We start from the raw sequence: 20,488 nt of genomic DNA, 5'->3' as shown, positions 1-20,488 counted from the left end.
AACCAGACTTAACATTGCGTAGCAAAGCTAACGCAAGGTCTGGAGTTAGCTCAGTGAAAGAATTAAAGGAGCAGGAGGAGGGACAAAAATAGTCATCAGAGTGGACCGGAGTCATTGCAAAGGAAGAGGAGAGTTTAAATATCTTTTCTTGAAAAAAATCAGATAATCCATTACAAAGATCTTGTGAAGGGGTACAAAGGGATTTTGACGCAGGGGGGTGAACAAAATCTTTTATAATAGAAAAAAGAGTTTTTGAAGAATTCTGCGCCTGCAGAATACGATTGGAGAAGTAGGTTCTCATAGAGGAGCGTTTAAGTTTATGGAATGCATTCAGGGCAGATTTGTAAGCCAATTTGGCTGAGGGATCATAGTTGAGTCTCCATTTACGTTCCAACCGCTTGCATTTACTCTTCTCTTCGCGTAGCAAAGGAGAAAACCAGGGGGCAGAGGGACGGGATCTGGAGGAGGTGACAGGAGCAAGAGGGGAAACCAGGTCAAGTGCATCGGAAAGAGACGAGTTCAGTCTCAAGGTTTCAGAATCGAGGTCATTTTGCTGATTAAGGTGAAAATGAAAATGAGCCTCCAAGGAGACACAAGTGACTTTGGTCCATTTGCGTCTTGTTCCTTGATTAAGGGGAATAGGGGGAGGGGGGGAAGGGGCCGAGAGAGAAAAAGGAATAAGAAAGTGATCGGTCCAAGTCAAAGGGATGGGGGAAAAAGTAGAAAGAGAAGGAAGATTAGAAAAGATGAGGTCAAGTGTATGACCGGCTATATGGGTCGGACCGGTTACCAATTGGGGCAGGGTAAGACCTTGTAGGGTATCTAACAGGGAGGATGCAAGAGTGCAGGAAGGATTATCGATGTGAATATTGAAATCTCCTAAAACAGTGAAATGGGGATGTTTAAGCGAGAAATCAGCAATAGTATGCATCAAAGTGGTCAGGGAGGAAGTGGTAACCGCAGGGGGGTTATAGACTAGTATGCCTGCACAGATGGTACCCGCAGGGTCCATTATTATAAAATGAGCGGCTTCAATAAGGCCCATGTTGGGGATTTTTGTCAAATTAAATTTAAGATGGGATTTAGCGACAATCGCAAGGCCCCCACCGGTCTTAGAATTGTCTCGGTTGATGCCAGTGAGACAGTAGCCAGGGGGAGTAGCCAAGGTGATGTCCGGATTGGAGGAGTCTTTTATCCAGGTTTCGGTGAGAAATAATAAATCCCAATTATGGGTGTCAAGGGACAGCCAGATGTCATGGGCATGGGCTGGAAGAGATCTGCAATTGAGTAGTGCGGCCTTTAGTATGGTAGGAGGCTGTTTGTTAATAATTGAGTGACGTAACGGTGCTTTAGATACCAAGGGAAGGGAAAAATTACACTGAGGGCAGGAATAGATAGCATTTTCTAGGTTAGCGGTATTACAGCAGGTAAAGGGAACACAAATAGCATGACGGAGGTGACGCAGTTGCTGTGAGGACCAACAGATTTTAGAGGCAAATGGGGCAGGGGTACTGGCGCTGGGCGCGGGTCCGGCGCGGACGGGCGCAGACGGGCTTGCCTTGCCGCAGAAGGCCGCAGAAGGCCCCTTCCTTATATCCATGTCCAGCTGGGGGATGGGAGGAGGGTGGGAGGCGTCCAGGAGCTGGAACGCTACCCTGCCTCCCCCCAAGATGGCGGTTCCGTTTTACCCAGCCGGCGAGAGCGCTGCGCTCGGCTGCACCGGTAAAGGACTGATGATCGGGACCCCTGTGACGACTAGATCTCGTCAGAACATGCAGGCGGTCAGTATCCGATAATTAAAAGCTCACGATTAAGATATGTACAATTTTAAAAATAAACCGGTCAGCGTGACTGTAGGAGGTCGTCAATCACCACACAAACAGTTCAAGGCTTAAATTCACACACTCTCACACAATAAAGGTTTGGGAATGGCTTTAGCAAAAGAAATGCCCCCGGCTTCCGCCTCAGGGGAGAACAGGTAATCTAACTGCAGTAAACACAAGCACTCCTTATGTAGTGAGGGAGGGCGGGAGGCGTCCAGGAGCTGGAACGCTACCCTGCCTCCCCCCAAGATGGCGGTTCCGTTTTACCCAGCCGGCGAGAGCGCTGCGCTCGGCTGCACCGGTAAAGGACTGATGATCGGGACCCCTGTGACGACTAGATCTCGTCAGAACATGCAGGCGGTCAGTATCCGATAATTAAAAGCTCACGATTAAGATATGTACAATTTTAAAAATAAACCGGTCAGCGTGACTGTAGGAGGTCGTCAATCACCACACAAACATTTAAATGAAAATAGGTATGACCTTGTGGGACTCCGATCAGCAGTGCATCAACAAGTGCGCCTATCATTGATTTATCAGTTTTGTTGGCCAACATACGAACGTTCTTTTACTGAAAAGCATAACAATACACAAGTATATCTGGTAGTGCCAATCCTCCGGTTTCAAGCCGCCTACACTATTTTTTCCAGGAGATCATAGGACCATTCGATGACCAAATAAAACTTCCTATTCTACCTTGAAGTTTCGCTATGTCTTTCTTCTGAAAAGCTAACAGGATAGTCTTAACCCGTTTACCGTGGTGAAAATTCCGCCGCGGTGCGGGCGTTCTAAAGGGTGGGCGGGGTCGCGTCGGCCAACGGTCGTGTATAGTACCAGGGAGTTAGTGCTCGTGTCGACCATTGTCCGATGCGAGCACGGAACGGGTTAAAAAGAAATTTCACTTTTGGTAACATGATCATTTTTATGAGGTTTACCCTTCCATAGATGTTCAGTGGTAGGTTCGCCCATTTTGAGAGTAGGCCGATTACTTCCTGGCTAACTTTCTTCCAGCTAGTTTTTGTAATATCTTCCATTTTCTGTGTTATTAAGACCCCTAAATACCTTATTTGTGTCTTCGCCCGGCAGCTTACCATGCTCGGATTCCAATCCATAATCTCAGTTTTCCCGTGTTCACTTTATCCCCAGAAATATGGCCAAAAGCCCCTCCCTTCCTCATCAGGTCAGGGATGGCATCTTGCGGGTTACTCGTATACAACATCAGGTCATCAAAATTATGAGATTTAAGCTGCTATCAGCAACACGGGTTACAGTAGAGATGTGGGTGAGAGCGACCAAGGCGATTGGTTGTACACACAAACCAACGAAACAAACCCCGATATGGCACTGCGCATGGCTAAGGGAGCTGCATAAGTTGAGAGGGTTTAAAAGGTGGGATGACATTGGCATATCCGTACTGGGGGACTTGTTGAAAAGGGGGGAGCTGAAGTCCTTTCAGGTGCTGAGGGTGGAACATGGACTGCATCACTCCCAATACCTGAAATATGCTCAGCTGTGTCATGCCTGGAGGGCGGAGGAGGCATTATCAAACCAATCTGACAACCTCCCGTTTACCAGTACCCTGGCTTTGGGGCCGCAATACGAGTTCTGCACCCCCTCATCATATTCTGTGGGAAACAAAAACTTTGCAAAGCCTCCCACAGGGCCGTTTTTTTCAACATAAACATGGATGTTGCCACATTTACCACGCAATCCATCATCTCCTGCATAATCTGCAAGTTAAAAAAAATTGTCTCTAGCTCAAACAGATCAAAAGTTACTGAAGTGTGGTGACGTGGGTTCGCACTTTGTGAAATACCTTTTGTAAATGTTAACTGGTCATCTTTCAGAAGCTTTCTCTGTATTTGGTTGTTAAACTGGTACTAATGAGGTGAAACCCTTGCCCAGACAGTATTACCAAGTGTAAAATTACAAAATAATGAAGTAATAATATCAAAAACGTGCCGCATTATGCCGCATAATTTGCCTTTTCTTGCCGAAAAATGCAGTCAACGCTGCTGCATATTGTGTTCCCCGGTCTCAGAATTCCTGTGACTGTGCATAAAACCCATACCTTCTTATGTAACGCAGCCTCTGCTCCAGTGCGCTGTCCAGCAATGACACAACATAACACAACGATGCAACCAGTGCTCTGCTGAATGGAGGAGCTGTGCCGGCTTAGATGTTCTCATCATGTCACAATCTGAGTGCAGTTTAACTGGGTGCGCGCTCATGTCTCATTGGCTTAAAATAAACAACAAGAGACTAAGACCCAGATGCATGAAGCTAAAAACCGCTCGCAAAGGGGCAGATTCTCAGAATCTGCCCCTTTGCGACCGGTATTTTTGCATTTGGGATGCATCATCCAAAATGCAAAAATCGCAAATTAAGAATTCGCTAAATTGCGATTACTTGCATTTAAGGAATCTCAAATTGAGATTCCTTAAATGCAATGCATTAAAGTTTAAAAAATAGCGATTTCGTTAATAGGGCTCGAAAATTACCATGAAGTTCAACTTCATGGTAATTTGGAAAAACTGTGAAAAATGCACTAAAGTGCATTTTTCAAAGTTTCATGTTGCGAACACACATGCCCTAAGGGCATGTGTGTACGCAACATATGTGCACAGATCAATTTCAGGGGTGCAACAGGGTGTCCTTTGGACACCCCTGCACCCTTGAAATCGCATTCTCATTTTGCGATTCGCAAATTGAGAATGTCTTCCTGTTCATTCCTATGGGCCTCTAGGCCCATAGGAATGAATGGGGAGGTATTCCTTAATTGCGAGTCGCAATTTGCGAGTCGCAATTAAGGAATTTTAAGAAATCGCTATTTTTAAATTGATTTCTTCTTGCATAGCATTTTGCTATTCCTTATTAGCGATTCCTTATTTTTCGCTAATAAGGAATCGCAAAATGGATGCTTGATGCATCTGGGGGTTAGTGCTGCCATCTAAGTTAAACATGTGCAGAACAACCGACTCATCCATTCATCCTTCTGAGGTCGCTATACTGAACACCAGGCGCTGGATGTTCTGCAATAAAATGTGATTTACAGGTCTGGTGTCATTTACATATCATTTGGTCTCATGATTTATGAGATGAATAGACTCTCAGTTGCATTCTATCCAAACACGGACACTTGCACCCGTACCCCCCCTCCAATCCCATAGGTTACATTACACTTACACCGAGGGCCAGGTGGGGTGTAAATATCACCAGAACCCCGAGACCGCGCCATTGGAGAATAACACAAGTTATCCAATAGGCGACTCTGTATTATTTGTTTGGAGCAATCTGCACTCATAAAATGTTTCCCCAGAAGAAAAGCGTTTTTTAAAAACAATTTGTTAAATATTAGACATGCAGTTTGGTGGGTTAGAAAGAAAAAAAAAGTGTAATTCTTCCCTTCAGGAGCTGAGCTTTCTGTGGAGGCGTTCTCCTTTGCTGACCACAATCTAACAGTGGGAGTAATATGTCCTTGAATCTGACCCTAGATGCAGCTAACAGAGGGCCCTGATTCCACCCATCATGTTAAAGTGTTGTTTATTTTCCACAAAGAGAGCCCTGATTGATTAAGCTATGGGTAAAGGTGAAGCCCAGCCATGTGGGTTGGGGCTGCCGGTAACTAAATCCATTGCCATGCTTAGACAACAGTGAAACTAGCCATTCCGTACTTAATGGGACATATTTCACAGGAATTACATCACATTATTTTGATAAAAGTTTAAACATTTCGCAAAAGCATTTCTTCACTGAAAAAAACGGAGGTTTCAGGGACTTTATAGTTAGTAATTAGAATTTAAAAAACCTTTGGAATTCACTGAAAAAACCACAGGCTTCAGGGACGTTACAGTTAGTTGGACATTTCACTCATACAAAGGGTCCCGTGCTCACTACACCACTGGAGTTAAGCTATCCTGGCTGATGAAGGCTGATAGCCAGAACCCGGTCCTAGGATGCTTGATTCCGGTCCAGGGAAGACATGGCTTGGCAGTTCGGTGTGGACTGTTCCCATGAGGAACAGGGTCAAGACTGATTTGCATATGGCCATGTCTGAACTGAGGTGACTTGGTGAGCAAAATAACGATGGATTAAACCCAGATCTGCGACTGGGGGGGTGAATGTGTTGCCACTGTGCAACATTCCGTCCATCTTGTGTGTTTTGCTGCTCAAACCCATTCTGGGCTTGTTTGACCCCCACACTCGTCAGCTGGTAGTTCAAGCCATGATTTTGGCCAGGTTGGACTATAGCAATAGTCTACTGATTGGCGCTAATAAATCTGTGGCCAACAGGCTCCAGCGCACCATGAGCGGGCAGCATGTACTCTACTCGCATTACCGAAGTACAGTTCTGTCTCAGGTGTGCTGCGCCGACTCCACTGGCTGCCAATTGAGCAGGGAATCCGGTTCAAAGCAGTTTGTGTCACATAAAATACTAGCGGGCTCTGGCCCGGCGATTCTCAGCGACTTATGTCATCATTACATTCCAACCCGTGCTCTGCACTCTGTGGATCTCTATTTGATGCGGGTGCCGCGATTCCGTAGAGCCAGAGCCGGAGGCCGCTCATTTAAGGTACTAGCACAGACTCTTTGGAACTCATTGCCTCTTTCCATTAGGAACATCTCCAATCTCTAGGCCTTTAGAAAGGCAGTAAAGACCTGGCTGTTTCAGTAAGCAGTAGCCTCACATACACCTTTGCTCTGACATTTAGAGCAGGGACGTCCCTTTGCCAGGACAGCCATACGCTCTACAAATTACCTAACATAACATAACATTAATGGACAAAAAACCCTAGCTTTGGTCACTTTAACCATACCTACAGAGTAGCTACCACCACCCTGTAATAAATATATAGATATTTTTTTCACTGGAAAAACAAAGGTTAAGGTAACATTTTAGTTAGGTGAATTTGTCAGTGACAAAATTAACATTTTGAACAAAAAAGGAAAAACACAGAAATTCACCAGTTATAGTTGGCAGCACTAACTATAACCTGCACCTCCACCATGCAGTGCTAGTGACGTCACATGTGACATCACCCATGACCCGTTTTATGACATCCTTTATGGCATCACTGATGACATCTCAAATTACATCACTGATGACTTCATCCAATGAGTGTGCTAGTTTGTTTTATAGTTTACATTGTGGCGGGTAACTACCATATTACTTTTCTTCCTAATTTTGTACAGCCGTGTCCAGTTAATGGGTGTAAGTGTTTACAAAACCAATGTTCTTCTAATGCCTCATAGGTGTGCAGAGGTATTGAACACGTTAGGAAAATTTTTACTGAAGAGTAATTCAGGTGCAGGTTACAACATGAGCCACACAAATACAAAAACAGCGGAAAAAAGTTTCCAACAGAGGACCGATTTCACAAGGTACTATCCTTTGCACATGTACTTGTTTTGCTTCGGAAGATGTGATACCTGTAAAGTTTTAATTACAGTATGAAGGTTGTAGGTTCTTTAGCTAATTGAGTTAATTTAAAGGCACATTCATAGTCAGCCACTTAAATTCAATTTCTTTGTGATTATAAATCAAGATCAGGAGGAATAAGGCCCACTGATTTGAGGGTTGGGCCAACAGAACCTCCTATTTAAGTTCAAATGTTTTACAAAAAGGACTGTGTCGTACAAGAAATTTCATAGGCTTCGTTCACATAGCGTCAATACCATGTGAGTTCAGTATGTAGGAGTGCAAATGAAGGCCAATGGATTCCATTAAACTTTTTTTCAGTCAGGTACTTTATTATTTCTTCATTTTTTTATGTACAAGATCAAATTTTAATTTGAACAGGAGATGTCTTCTAAATAGGTCTCACGGTTAGACTTGTATGTTATTTAGAACCTTCAGACCTTGGTTATTTTAAGTGAATAGTTGCTCTTTGAACAAGTTTTGCATAGACTACACTGTGCTTACTAGATACTTTTTAGTATTCTGTTGTGTATTTCACTGTCTGCAAATAGTGTGGTACAGAGTAAAAACTCTCCATAGAGTAAACACTGTTAGCAGTACTCACTGTTTCACTCATATCCACTTCATTTCTCAATGTAGATTTAGTGACTGTCAGGGGTTCGATATAGGTAAAGAGTGTCCGTAAAAGGGCATGCATTATGTTTCAGGAGGAACTTGATTTTCCCTGAACAGTTGTATACATACTGAACACTGTGAGCAGGAAAGGTTACCCTTTCATCCGTGGTTCATAGTAAACACAACCTTGGCTAACCCATAAAGTGTATGGTGAAGGATCACTGTCACAAATAACATGAACTTGCTTTACCAATGGGGGTGTATGTATAATAACAGTAGCTTTTTTGCAATTACTTTTATAGTTCTAATGGTGTACCCGTTTAAAGAGCAATGTATACAAAAGAAGCTTGGATGATGTCACCAGTGCGGGCATCAGTGATGTCCTCAAAGATGTCCTATAACATGTCATGAGCGATGTAATACGAGAGGTCATAAGCAGTGCATGGTGCTGCTAACTAGAACTGGTGAATTTCTTTGTTTTTTTTTTTAGTTCAAAACGTTAATGTTGTCACTGACAAATTCACCTTACTATAACATTACTGTTCCGGGGGTGAGTGTCTGAATAGACTCAGCGCTCTGTCCGTCATCTCCTTGTGTTTGCCTTGTTTGCACTAAGTTTGCAGGGTATGCTCAGACGAGAGTCCCTTGCTCACTTTGCCACTGAATTAAAGATAGCCTGGCTGATGAGGGGTGTTACCCCGCCACCGGTCCCAGTATGCTTATTTGCTGTCCAGGGAAGACCTGGCTTGGCAGTTTGGGCTGGACTTTTACCATGAGGAACAGGGTCAAGACTGATTTGCATATGGCTGGATCTGAACTGGGGTGGCGAAGTGAGCTAAAGAACGATGATGGATTAATCCCAGATCTGTGACTGGGGGCGAGTGTCTGAAAAGTTTCAGCGCTCCATTGATCATCTCTTTGTGTTTGCTTTATAACATTACTTCAGCCATTGTTTTTTTCAGTGAATTTCTACATTTTATTTCTAACAAAACAGATCTTTTTAGCACATCTAATGGCCTCCCTCCCTTAGCTGATGTTGGCCCAGGGAATCCATCCACCAGGGCCCGGCAATATTTGTAGGGGGATGGGTGCATGTGGCCCCCTCCCTGTGCCATTTTCGGCCATGGGGACCAAATCCCCCAGTGTCTGGCAGCATTATGAAGGTCGCCTGGCTAATTTCGGCCCCAAGGACCCCATCCCTCCGGCGCCCAACTCAACAACCCACCACACCTTTGTTGGGGGCTGTAGGGGGGAGGCCCGAGGCCACTGCAGCCCTAGCTGGCACCCCACATCCAGCGGCAGCCGGCATTGCTTCTGCTCACAGGGAGAAGCTAATAATGCTGTTCCCTGGGGGAAGGCAAACTGTGAGATCTGTTTCCCTGTCCCATCATTGCCTGCAGGAAAACAGAGCTAAACTCTGCACCCAGAAGGCAGGAACTTTTTCGAAGTTCTTGCCCGCTTGGAGCAGAATTGGTGTTTTCTCCCGCTTGGCGGGAGATTTAAAAATGCTTCGCTGAGCACCACGGGACATAACTGCTGAGCCAAGGCCATTAATGGCTATTTTTACACTGGGGCTCCCACAATAGTCTCAGAGACTCTCGCAAGCCCAATCGTCCAAATATCTATATTTTTATTACCTTTACTATCTCAAAAACTACTTAACGGATTTACACCATTTCACAAAATGCACAAATATGCAGACCAAGATCTAGCTTCCTGCGGAATTTGGTGTAATTCCGTTCAGCAGTTTTGCTCTAGCCTTGCCTAAAAAAAATCTATTGAAAATGCATGGGGATTTTGCGTTCTGGGGCTCCCCTTTTTCCTCGGCTCCCGATTGACATATCACCCCAAAACTCTCCAGGAAGGAGATGAAGTGAATAAACTTGTTCATGTATATATTCACAAAAAAAAAACAAAGGTTACAGGGATCCTATAGTTAGGTTCACATTTTAAACACAAGAAAATTATAGAAATTCAGCAGCTATAATTACAATTATCCCAAGTAACTATAATATGTGCCCTAAGGTAACTATACATTGCACCCTCCATGCACAGTTTTCTCATAAATAATTTTACAGCAAATGTTGCACTGATATTATCAATGATGTCATAAGTAATGTAATAGGTGGGGTATTAGCAGTGCATGGTGAGGGCACAAGTTATAGTTACTTTGGAGCCTTGCGGCCAACAACTGCATGCAGCCAACCTCATGCCTTGAGCTGTGCGTGGTTGACCTCAGGGCCTAACCTGAGAAAGGCCCTGCAAGCAAACCCGCATGCTGTCAACCCCATGTCGTGCACAGCGTTCGGCCCTGTGGCTAACCCCCCAAATACACTCAACCTCCCTCCCCAGGCCCCGCGGATCCAATCGTCCATGGCCTGCCACCTTTTTTGAGGGAAAGGGGTATGTGGCCCCCATCCTCGGGCCGTATTTAGTCCGGCAGACCTCACCCAGTGGAGCACATCACTTAAATTATGCAGGAGGGGGACTATCAGCCCGCTTCCCCAGGCCAATGTTGGCTATCTCCCAGGGTCTGACCTTATTATAAGGGGAGGCATGTAGCCTTCCTCCCCGGGCCCTACCCAGTAAATACTGGGTGCCATGGAGCCCACCTACGACACTTCTTCATATTTAAAAGGGGGAGGGGGTAAGCTGCCCCCCTCTCTGGACAGATGTTGGTTGCGGAAAAGCAATTTCCCAGGGTCCAGCTTTATTCTTAAGGGGAAGAGGACATGCAGCCCCCCCTCCCTGAGCCAATATTGGCCCCGGGACCCCGTCCCCTGGGGCCTGGCCAGTCACTAAAGGGGGAGGGGGGAACACAGCATCCTTCCCGGGGCAAATTGGCACCGGGGACCCTGTCCTCCAGGGCCTGGCCACACACTAAAGGGGAAGGAGTGGATGTAGCCCCCCTTCTCGGGCCACTATTGGCTCCCGGGAACCCATCCCTGGGACCTAACTCGTCGTCACTAAAGGAGGAACATAACTCAATTGCAGAACGGCATACACAAGTTAATTTGGGCTGGGAAGAAACCGCACATCTTCAATAAAATCCTAATGCTCACTGGGAACAGGGGAGGCCTAGTGGGCCCCAACTTTATGGGATACTCCTGGGAATCCCACCTCCGCTACATATGGGAGTGGGTGGTGTGTGAGAGCACAAAGCCCTGGCTACATGTGGATTGGATGGTAACTTGCTACCCTCTATGGGACTTAGCATGGGTAACCTGGATCGGGCGACCCAAGAGCACCTGCATCACCGCTCCAACGAGGACATTTCTAGACGTATTGGAAGAAAGAGCTCTTAGAAAGGGCCTACAACCTTCCCATCCCCCAACACTCCATTGCCATAAATCCTGAATTTACTCCTTCCAATGCCCCAGAGTCTTCCCGGAATAGGAAAGGGGAGACTGTAAAACCCTGCGCGATCTATTCCGAAGAGATGGGATTAAACTGTTCAAACAATGCAAACAAGACTTCCACATCTCAGAGAAGTTGCAGCTTCAGTATTTATCAGCTTAGATACTGGGCACCACATTCAGCTAATATTGCGGCTACTACCAGACTGCTTACACACTTTAGCGAGTTCATTTTAGGGAACAAAGGGACGGATTTCCAAAACATATTGCACCATTCAGGAGTCCAAACCTACAAACCCCCATGTCTGCCAAATAAGATGGACAACAGACTTTGGTACAGATATGTCCCTAAAAGACTGGGACCTCCTGTATGAATTGGCATACAAAATGATGTACCAATACTACCTCACCCCACATGCATGTGTGCTGGGGGTGCATGCTCATCCAAATAATCTGGAAGGAGATCCTGGAGCATGTGAAGGATACTCTAGTCTACCCTATCATTACTGACCCTGTCACCATTATTTAAGGGGGACACCGACCAAGCTGGAGGACATGATTGGATCAGATTGGGAGCTTACACACCATATGACCAGAGTGGACATACAGCTACTGTAAAAAAAATGGACCGTGGGGTTGCTCTTTATGGTTCTACAATATGTGGCAGGTCCTGCCCATGGAACATAGTCTCACTAAGACGGATAACAAGTTCACCAGTCTCTGGCAACCCCATAAAGACTACATGTTGTAGTTTGGATAGAGCTCCTCAAACCACAGAGGCTCAAGGCCCTACAACTTTTTGCAACCTCTTCAAGGAATAGCTCAACGCCAGAAGCTACACTGTCTAACACCCTCACCCTAACCTTGCCCTGTTTCCACCCTCAATCTCCCTTGAAACTCTCCATTTCTACAAACTCTGCTCACTCACTATTTTCCTCCTTATTGACTTCCCCTTATTGGGACTTCTTTCATTTTGGACTAAATGTTTACGAGCGTGGGGGGATTGTTATCTGTATTAAATATTATAAGCATTTTATAACAAGCTGTACAAATGCTCTGTTTTATTCTGAAGAACCCAATAAGAAGATCTTTAAAAAAAGACATGTGAACCTGAATACCTGGTTCAATGGGCCCACTTATATTCAGAAATATTGGTAGCTGGGATCAAGTCAACTGGCCTCACAGATTTACAGTTGGAATCTAATGAACTGAATGCACTACTGGATGAAAGTGACTTTCGAAAGCTAGTACCCCAAATTGTGCCATCACTTTGGCTCCTTTGGTGATGGGCTACATCTCATAATGCCCACTGAAATGAATATCTGACCCAGTCTTTCACCATTCAGTTAATGGCTTGCATACTTAGAGGAAATGAGGAGGCAAGCAATGACATACTACACTAGGGGTCGTCAAATGTTCTCATAATGGGAGCTACTTCTGATTACTGAAAACCATCCTGTACTACTGCCTAATATGGAATTCTATAAAGATACACAAGGGTGAAGTAACTTAATTACAGCCACTTAATTATCATGTGAACCCCCTCGTATACCTGTGGTGCCCAAAGGTGCTCCAGAGTGGTCAGGCTGGCCAAGTATGAGGTGCATTGTCACATAACTTTGAGTTGGGCAGGCTCGCTCTGACTCCAGAAAAGTCTGGGATTTGCAGAAAAGACCCTGGCAAAGGGTCCACGGTTGAGCAAGGACTAGAGTGCAGACACTCCCATGCCTCATTCGATGACTTCAACCGGCTCGGGAAAGTCAAAGTGCACTTCGACTTCTTCGATTTTTTTGTGCTTGAGGGAATTACTCGACGTCTGAGCGCAACGACGATCATCTGGAGTGGCTACCTAGGTGGTCCCGAGACCTTCTGTGCCACCAGAATTGTGAGAGTGGTGGGGGTTGTTTGATGCAAGGCGGTAAGGAGCTTGAGGGACTGATCCCTCAGCACCTTGGGGTTCATGGCGCAGCAGCATTTGCAGGTCAATGAGTCGTGGACCCTCTCCAAGCAACACAGGCACACCAAGTGGGGGCTGTCACGAACATCTACCCATGACAGGCACCATATAGTTTAAAACCCATTGGCTTCTCAAGAGACATCCCTAACACACCAAAAAAAGATCTAAGAAAGTACCCTGACAAAAGTTCAGTCAAAAATTGATTAGGGGTAGCTCTCTCCGGATCTGCGCTGACTGGCCCGGAAAGAACAGCAGTGACGTCAGTGCACTGGGTTGGCACCTAAATAGGCACCTTGCATGTAATTTTCGGCGTGGACAATGCTGATGTGGACTAAAAAGATGCTGCCAGCCAGTGTGCATGGGTACTGCTTGGAAATGTTCGGATACGGGCTAATGCCCGGGGATCATTCTAAAGTAAACAATCTGCGGCTGGAAGTCTCTATCCGATAGAGAATTTCTGCTGCGGGTAGTGAGAGAGCTATCACCTTATCACAATTTGCCCTAGGACTGTAGCCCTATATAAATATGATACATTAGTCCCTAAAGTGAACCAAGTTACAAGAAGCACCTTCTTCATCATCAAATAATCGAATGCATCAATTCACAGCTTGTCTTCCCACACATGGTCTAGGTCACCATTAACTTTTTGTGCTTGGGTATGCAAATGGTCTTAGTCTAGAAGCACTTCTCTACCTACTACAAAAACTACTGAGAATATATAATGCAGCATCCAGACAAGTACAACCCCAAGGTTTATATGACCAATTGACTAAGCTCCTCCAAGCGGTTCGCCAGCAAATCAAGGTCAGACTCTCATCCTTCAAAGCACCATGCATTATCCACAGTACCAGACCATCCTTTACATATGTGAAACCTCAGTGATACAAGCAGAACAGAACTCTCCATGATAGGCAGGAACCCCTACTGACCATCTTACCAAACAAGAACACACACATCGGGGGAGGAGCCTAGCTCGCGGCCGTAATGGTCGCCCTTTAGCTCGGCTCCCGCAGCCCTCCGTCCTGATTGCCTATCCTGTCTTCTATTCTGTCCGGGGACGACACATTTTTGGGGCATTGGAAACATAACGGCTTGTTTGTACTTACCATCCGACCCCGGGGTCTCGGTGTGCAGTGGCTCCGGAGTTGTGGCCTCTGAGAGATCGGGGCCTCTGCGAGACTTGGACCGGGACCTGGCCGGTGGGATCCGACGGCTCTCGGCCCCGACCGAGAGCGAGAACCAGTGTTGGGAGCCGATGTGCGAAGATCCCGGCGATCCTGACCCGGGCCTGCCCGGGTGGCCGCGCGGCCGACGTGGGTGAGAGGCCCGGGGACCTGAGTCTGTGAAGGGGTCTCTCCCCGCCGCTGCTTTGTCCGACGGCCCTGGTCCTCGAGGCCCGGACTCCGCTTGATTGGGGCACCGGTGCTGGTGTGGCGGAGACCCGTCTTGGGCGGATATCCTTTTGGCATCGAGGCCGCCCTTGCTGGGACCCCCGGAGCTTGTAAAGTCCTACATTTGAGAACTGTTCTTTCCGGGGGTCTTGGTGAGCGGCGATTGGGCTGATTCACGAAATGGCGGCCGACCTTCTGAAACGAGAATCACCCTGTGGCGGCGGGCCCGTGTTGCCTATTGGTGTGGGGAGCGGATCTGGTGGACGTGAGCCGACGGTCAGAGATATCCTGGAAGCCCTGAGATCCCTACACGCCTCCCTGGCCCTGGGCGTCTCGGTGGGGACGCCACGATCTGCCGCCATTTTGGGCGGCCATTTCCTCTTGTCGCCCTCTTGTTTCGAAGACTTCATTGCCTCGCCCCCCTCGATTGACTTGAGTGTCCCCGCCACTGATCGAAGATCGTGTAGTGTGTCGGTGGCTTTTGGGCGCCCTGCTTTTCAAGGTTCGGACCCCGGGGACTTGGATGCTGTACTGCGACCCTGTTCGACATTGTTGCCTGAAACTATTGATGGACTGCCTCCTGTGCCTGCTTCGAGGACTTTGCCTGTGTCTATACTTGGGGCTACCTCGCCCACTCCAGCGGCGCAACTGAACTCCTGTTCTTCATTGCTCGTGCTGCGATATTTGATGCATCGATACTTTCTGTTTGGACTATTGCTCCCTTGTGGATCTATCTACCCCCCAAGTAACTATGCTAGTCATTATCCCACTCGATTATATGCTGATTTCGTATTTAGTATGTGGTTTTACATTGCCATGTGGTGGGTGGGGTTTGTTGCTCGAAAGGGTTGGGGGTGAAATGTACGACTTCCGTTTGATTCCCGGTGTACGATTTCGTAGCATAATTGTTTTTAATCGTAGAAAGGTGGGAGGTCCCCTTCTCCTACTGTTTTGTGGCGCGTGATGGGGTGTCGTCCTGGTCTGTTTTTGACTGTGCTGGTCTGGTTGGGCGGAGGGCTGCGGCCGCCCGTTCGCATTATGGTTATTCTGCTCCTCCCTCCTGTCTTCTTTTCTCCGCTTTTCTTGCCTTTTTGTCTCTTTCTTCTTTCTTACTTCTCGCTATATTTCGGGTTCTGGTTTAGGGCGACAGGCACGCTGTTTGAAGGGTGGGCCATAGCCTTCTACAGGGGTGCAGGGTGGGACGGGTGGGTTGGGTTCTATTTTTTGTTTGTCTTCTGGTTCTATGGCCCTTTTGTATCTCTTTTTCGTGAGGCCGCGTCTGTCCCGACCTCCTATGGTGTGTTTCGGGTGGGGGGTGTGGCGTCGTTAATCCTCCTGCTATGTTTCGGCTGTCTTTCCCCCAGATCGCCATACCCCCACTTGGGCCGCTACTCCTTTTGTCTCCTGTCTTCCCGCCACGGGGGGCCTGTGTCGGCGTGTCTTCTTCCTTTCGTTTTTCATATTTTCTTATTTTCCTTTTATTGTTTTCTTTTGTCTTCCCTCCATTTTCCTTTCCCTTCCCCTTCCCCTTCCCCATTTCGTCCCCCCCCCCCCTTTGTTTTTCCTTCCTGTGTCCCAGAGGTTACTATGACGGGCTGGTTTTGATGCATTGTTTTTCCGATCCCTCTGTTCTGGCTTGGTAGTGTCTTGGGTGGCGGGCATGCTACGAGGATAATGCTCAGGGGCTGATTGTGTCTCACGCATCCTGATTTTCTTGAATGCATTGTGTTGTCCCCCGGATATTTTGCCCCCATGCCCCCTTATTAATGTTGAGGTTGGTTTGGGATATCGGATGCCTCCGTATTGAAAGTGAGCCTGTCATATGTCTTCTCCCCATATTATAAAATTAAGCCTTATTTACTCCTGTGTTTTAGCCCTTTGGTTTCTGTACTTCTTTTCCCCTTCTGTGATTGTACGGCCTCTGCTTTGTATTGATTGATTATGTAATATTTGCCTGGTGACTCCTGATTATTTTGCACATTGCGGCCGGCCGGCTTGGTTGTAGGCCTCGACTTGTCTCACCTTTTGATGTCAATAAAGGTTTTCAAAAAAAAAAAAAAAAAAAAAAAGAACACACACATCAGTAGAACCTTCCACTCCATCCAGACATCAATACTCTTATGACAAAAGGAACAAAAAATCAAAATCACTAAGAATTTAGGAAGGCTGTCAAGATGACCTCAGACCAGTGTCACCCAGTGAAGTAGAATCACACACAAAGTTGGTAGATATTACTGTGTACAACTACATCGCACACTTACTTTGCTTCACTCTATGTTTATGCTTGGACACTATAATATCACCTTTCTGGCTATTGTACATAACCCTAAAGCAGTTCCCAAATATGCCACAATTTAAAAACACCCTCTTCCAAACATACACAGGGATGTTATGTATGCGTATAAGCGAATAGATGTCATCCTCTTGTTCCCTATACAACATCCTAGTCATATTTGACACAATAAGGACACCTTTCTGGTTGCCACAAACTACGCCAAAGCACTGTTCCATAATTAACACTTTAAAACTGCACTCTTTCAACAATGCAAAACCTATGGAACTGCAAGCTATCCTTCCTCTAAAATGGGCTTTGGGACCGTGTCAGGAATATGAAATGTTATACAAATGCAAATACAATACATTAGGGGATGTATATGTGTCTTGGACTTCTGATTTCAACACATCAGTTCCATAAAATGAACACACTTACAAATAAATAAAATAATTTGTATCCATTTATGTTGAAAGAATGTACAACCATAGGATCATTTAAGTTTGGTACAGCTTTTGAAGGCTTGGACTATAGAGGCGTGTTGACAAAATTCATGAAATCACTGTCTTTTTTCTTTCTCTACATTGTCAATTCGATAATGCTAATAACATCTTTTGGATCCTTCTTTCCAATAGAAACACACTTTTTATAACAATAAAACATAATTGACTATATGACCATAGTTAAAATGACCAATTTTGGGGTCATTTAGAGAATGGTGGGCAGGTCACCCGCCGATCAAATCATTAGAGGCTTTGATCTCCGCTCCTCTAGTGGTCAACCACCCGGCACAGTTAGAGGTCCCTGAGTGGTGGATGGAGATTTCTAACACCTTCATTGCAACGACCAGAAGAGTTCAACGATTGCAATGAGGGCTGTGAAGTGAATGTTTCTTGTGTCCACTTGGCAAAGTACTTTGTTTTTCAGAAATGAAGCGTTGGAAGCAGGGGAGGTTGCTGGTGAACACAGATTAATTAATGGCCCTGGAGGCTCAGGGATTTTCTCTCTGCGCATCAGGGCCATTAATTGATTTCCCTGTCCTAGGTTGCAATGAATCGCTGAACAAAGTTTCTGCCAGTGGAGCATGCTGTGGCTTTGCAGGGGCATATACTGGAACAATTAAACCTTAAATTACCCCTTTAGGTTTTTTAATATGGACTCAAATAGTAAAAATAGGAATCAAATTATCCTACCTTTGAACATATGCATAGAAAAACTGCAACATGCAGACCTCCAATGAAAGATGTTTCTGAAACAATTAAAAAATATATTTTACTAGGATGTACAGATGACATAACATATATTTCATTAGTTTAGTCATGCACTAATATTGCATGCAATATTACTCCAAAACAGGGACTATATGAATTCATAATATGTATCTACAAATGTATGCTTCATATACATGTATACAAAAAACAGTGAGAAAGCATCTATTAACTATTTATAGGTCTGGCGCTACCAAGACCTTTTGATTTTAGTATAAAATTATATAGATAATATACTTACATATAGGGGTTTTCAACCAGCCCTCGTTATCCATTTGTCTGTTTCTGTGTTATTTACGTTGTTATCCCACCCTGTGCACCATACTGCATGGGCAGTGGGTCAGCCCACTTTAGCCATTGGCCACTGAGTAATACCATGTTGCCCTTTCACAAGGAGCAAATCCACACCGGACAGTTCCCTTCAGTGCAAGGAAGTACTGTGTGTGCTTTTTCAGACAAAAACAAAAGTGTGCTTGTTTTAATCATTATTATTATGTTCAGCAATGGAACTGCGTGGCTTGGCTTGCTGTGACATTTAGCAGTAGAATGTCATATGTCCTTCGCTTCCAACACTAGCTGCTTTCCCTGCAGAAACTTGGACAGAGCATTACTCTTTTCTGATAACATTTGTGACTGGGCTCCAAAAAAATAAAACAACTTTGAAAAAGTTGCTTGAACGTTTCGTCATTTTTTTTTATCAGTTAACCATAACTGTTGAATTTTAGGGAATGTCTAGAACATTTTTTAAATGTAAGTAAGGTATCATGTTATAACACCACTTTAACTTCCAGTTTTTCAATGAGTTTTTTTTAATGTGAAGTAAGATTTTATTACCATACCTAACTATCCAAACCCCCAGAAGCGCAAGGCCGTTGGCTGTGCGCTGTGGCACAGGGTTGGGTGGAGGGCCTGGTGGCCGGACCCTCGCACAAACCCTCACTGGTGCCCAACCCCCCACAGTGCCGTGCATGGCATTGGGTTGGGTGCAGAGACTGGCCTGTAGCGAGACCCTGCAACCAACTCCCCATGGCCGGGTAACATCAATGGACACCCACCCAACATTTTTTGTCTTTTTTTGGGGTCCCATGGAAATCTCGCAGTACTTCAGCATTTATTTTTTAAAACCAAACATTTCAATTGAGTTGCCAGTATCATAAATGTGACAGACGAGTATCAAATCACTGATCCAGTTATGCATGGTTCTCTTTACAAGAATGTGGTCTGTTACAGCTGTCTGTTTTCGAAATACATCTTTTTTGTAGACAGTAAATAAGAACGAGAAAAAACACCCAACACTGCCCCCTCTGTATAGGCCTATGTATCTCAAAGCAAGACACAGAGTTCTTAATAGAGTGTCTAGGGCATCTCCTCTAAGTTCAAGTTGCAAGTAGAACAGCACCCTCATGGGAGGATTGTTAAATCGTTGCCCCCCCCCCCCCTACTCTTCCTCGTCACTCTCAATAGATCACTTAGAGTAAATGCAGTACCTTGAGACGCAGTTAATACAACCCACAGGGGCCCCTCCCATGAAGTAGTTCAACAGAAAGTCTCATAGGTCTTTAAGATCATCTGTCATATTGTATGCCAGTATTTACATCACCAAAAGATTCCATAAAACGTGTAACATTGGTTAATGTCTTTTGGGGGGTGGTCTGTCTTTTTCCAGGATGCAGCAATAGCAGTCTTCGCGTTCTCCATGCAATCCCATGTGAATAATTTGTCACCTATTCATTGGCATTGCACGTCTTGCATTATAACCCAAAACATAACTATGCAAAGCTCTCTGGGGGAGAAGATAACACAAAATTACGCACAATCTTGCCAGTACCTCCTTACGGTATGGTTGTATATGGGACAAGAAAACCACTCACGGAGGAAGTTACCTACTACTCCACATGCAGCATTTATCTTTTTCCATGTTGACTTATAAGCGGAGTATAACCCCTCTAAGTTTCTCCTATCCGCAATTTGCGGGTGAGGGAAGGGTCTGTGTTACTGGATAGGTCCTGGAACAGAAACAGTCTGGCAGGTGAAACCCAAGCCAAGCACTTTGAATCTCTTAGACAGCCTCTAACAGTAACATAAGATGTTAACATCAGCAGCCATATTTAAATGAGTGTTCCCATCCGTCTTTAGGCAGGAAACATAGTTCGGGACTGAAAAGACACCTTCCTATGTTTAACTTAGTGCTCCTTAATTAGGCTCCTAAGGTAAATGAAGTAAATTTGCCTTTCTGTATGGTCTCGCCCTAATGAACAAGTTACTAAACTTCAGTAATGGCTTATCTGGTAGAGACTCTTTCTAGCCGCAGATGACTTAACTTAGAATTATCCCCATGCGTCAGACTAGATCAGGATTTTTTTGTGTGAGCAGTACTACCCTTTCTC

General features: G+C 45.4%; 1 protein-coding gene across 2 annotated transcripts in view; it reads right to left on the bottom strand.

Moving 5' to 3' along the window:
• DOP1A (DOP1 leucine zipper like protein A) overlaps window positions 1–20,488 on the bottom strand; it is a 1,012,538-nt gene that overhangs the window by 284,848 nt on the left and 707,202 nt on the right. For both annotated transcript variants that reach the window (XM_078648131.1, XM_078648132.1), the window contains one exon: window positions 18,027–18,082. In XM_078648131.1, coding sequence (XP_078504257.1) covers window positions 18,027–18,082 — 56 coding nt within the window. The remainder of the gene's footprint in view (window positions 1–18,026; window positions 18,083–20,488) is intronic.

This window comes from Lissotriton helveticus, chromosome 6, assembly GCF_964261635.1.
Source record: "Lissotriton helveticus chromosome 6, aLisHel1.1, whole genome shotgun sequence".
Taxonomy (NCBI): domain Eukaryota; kingdom Metazoa; phylum Chordata; class Amphibia; order Caudata; family Salamandridae; genus Lissotriton; species Lissotriton helveticus.
Note: the sequence above shows the minus strand (reverse complement) of the source record. Positions and strands in the feature narration are given on the sequence as shown.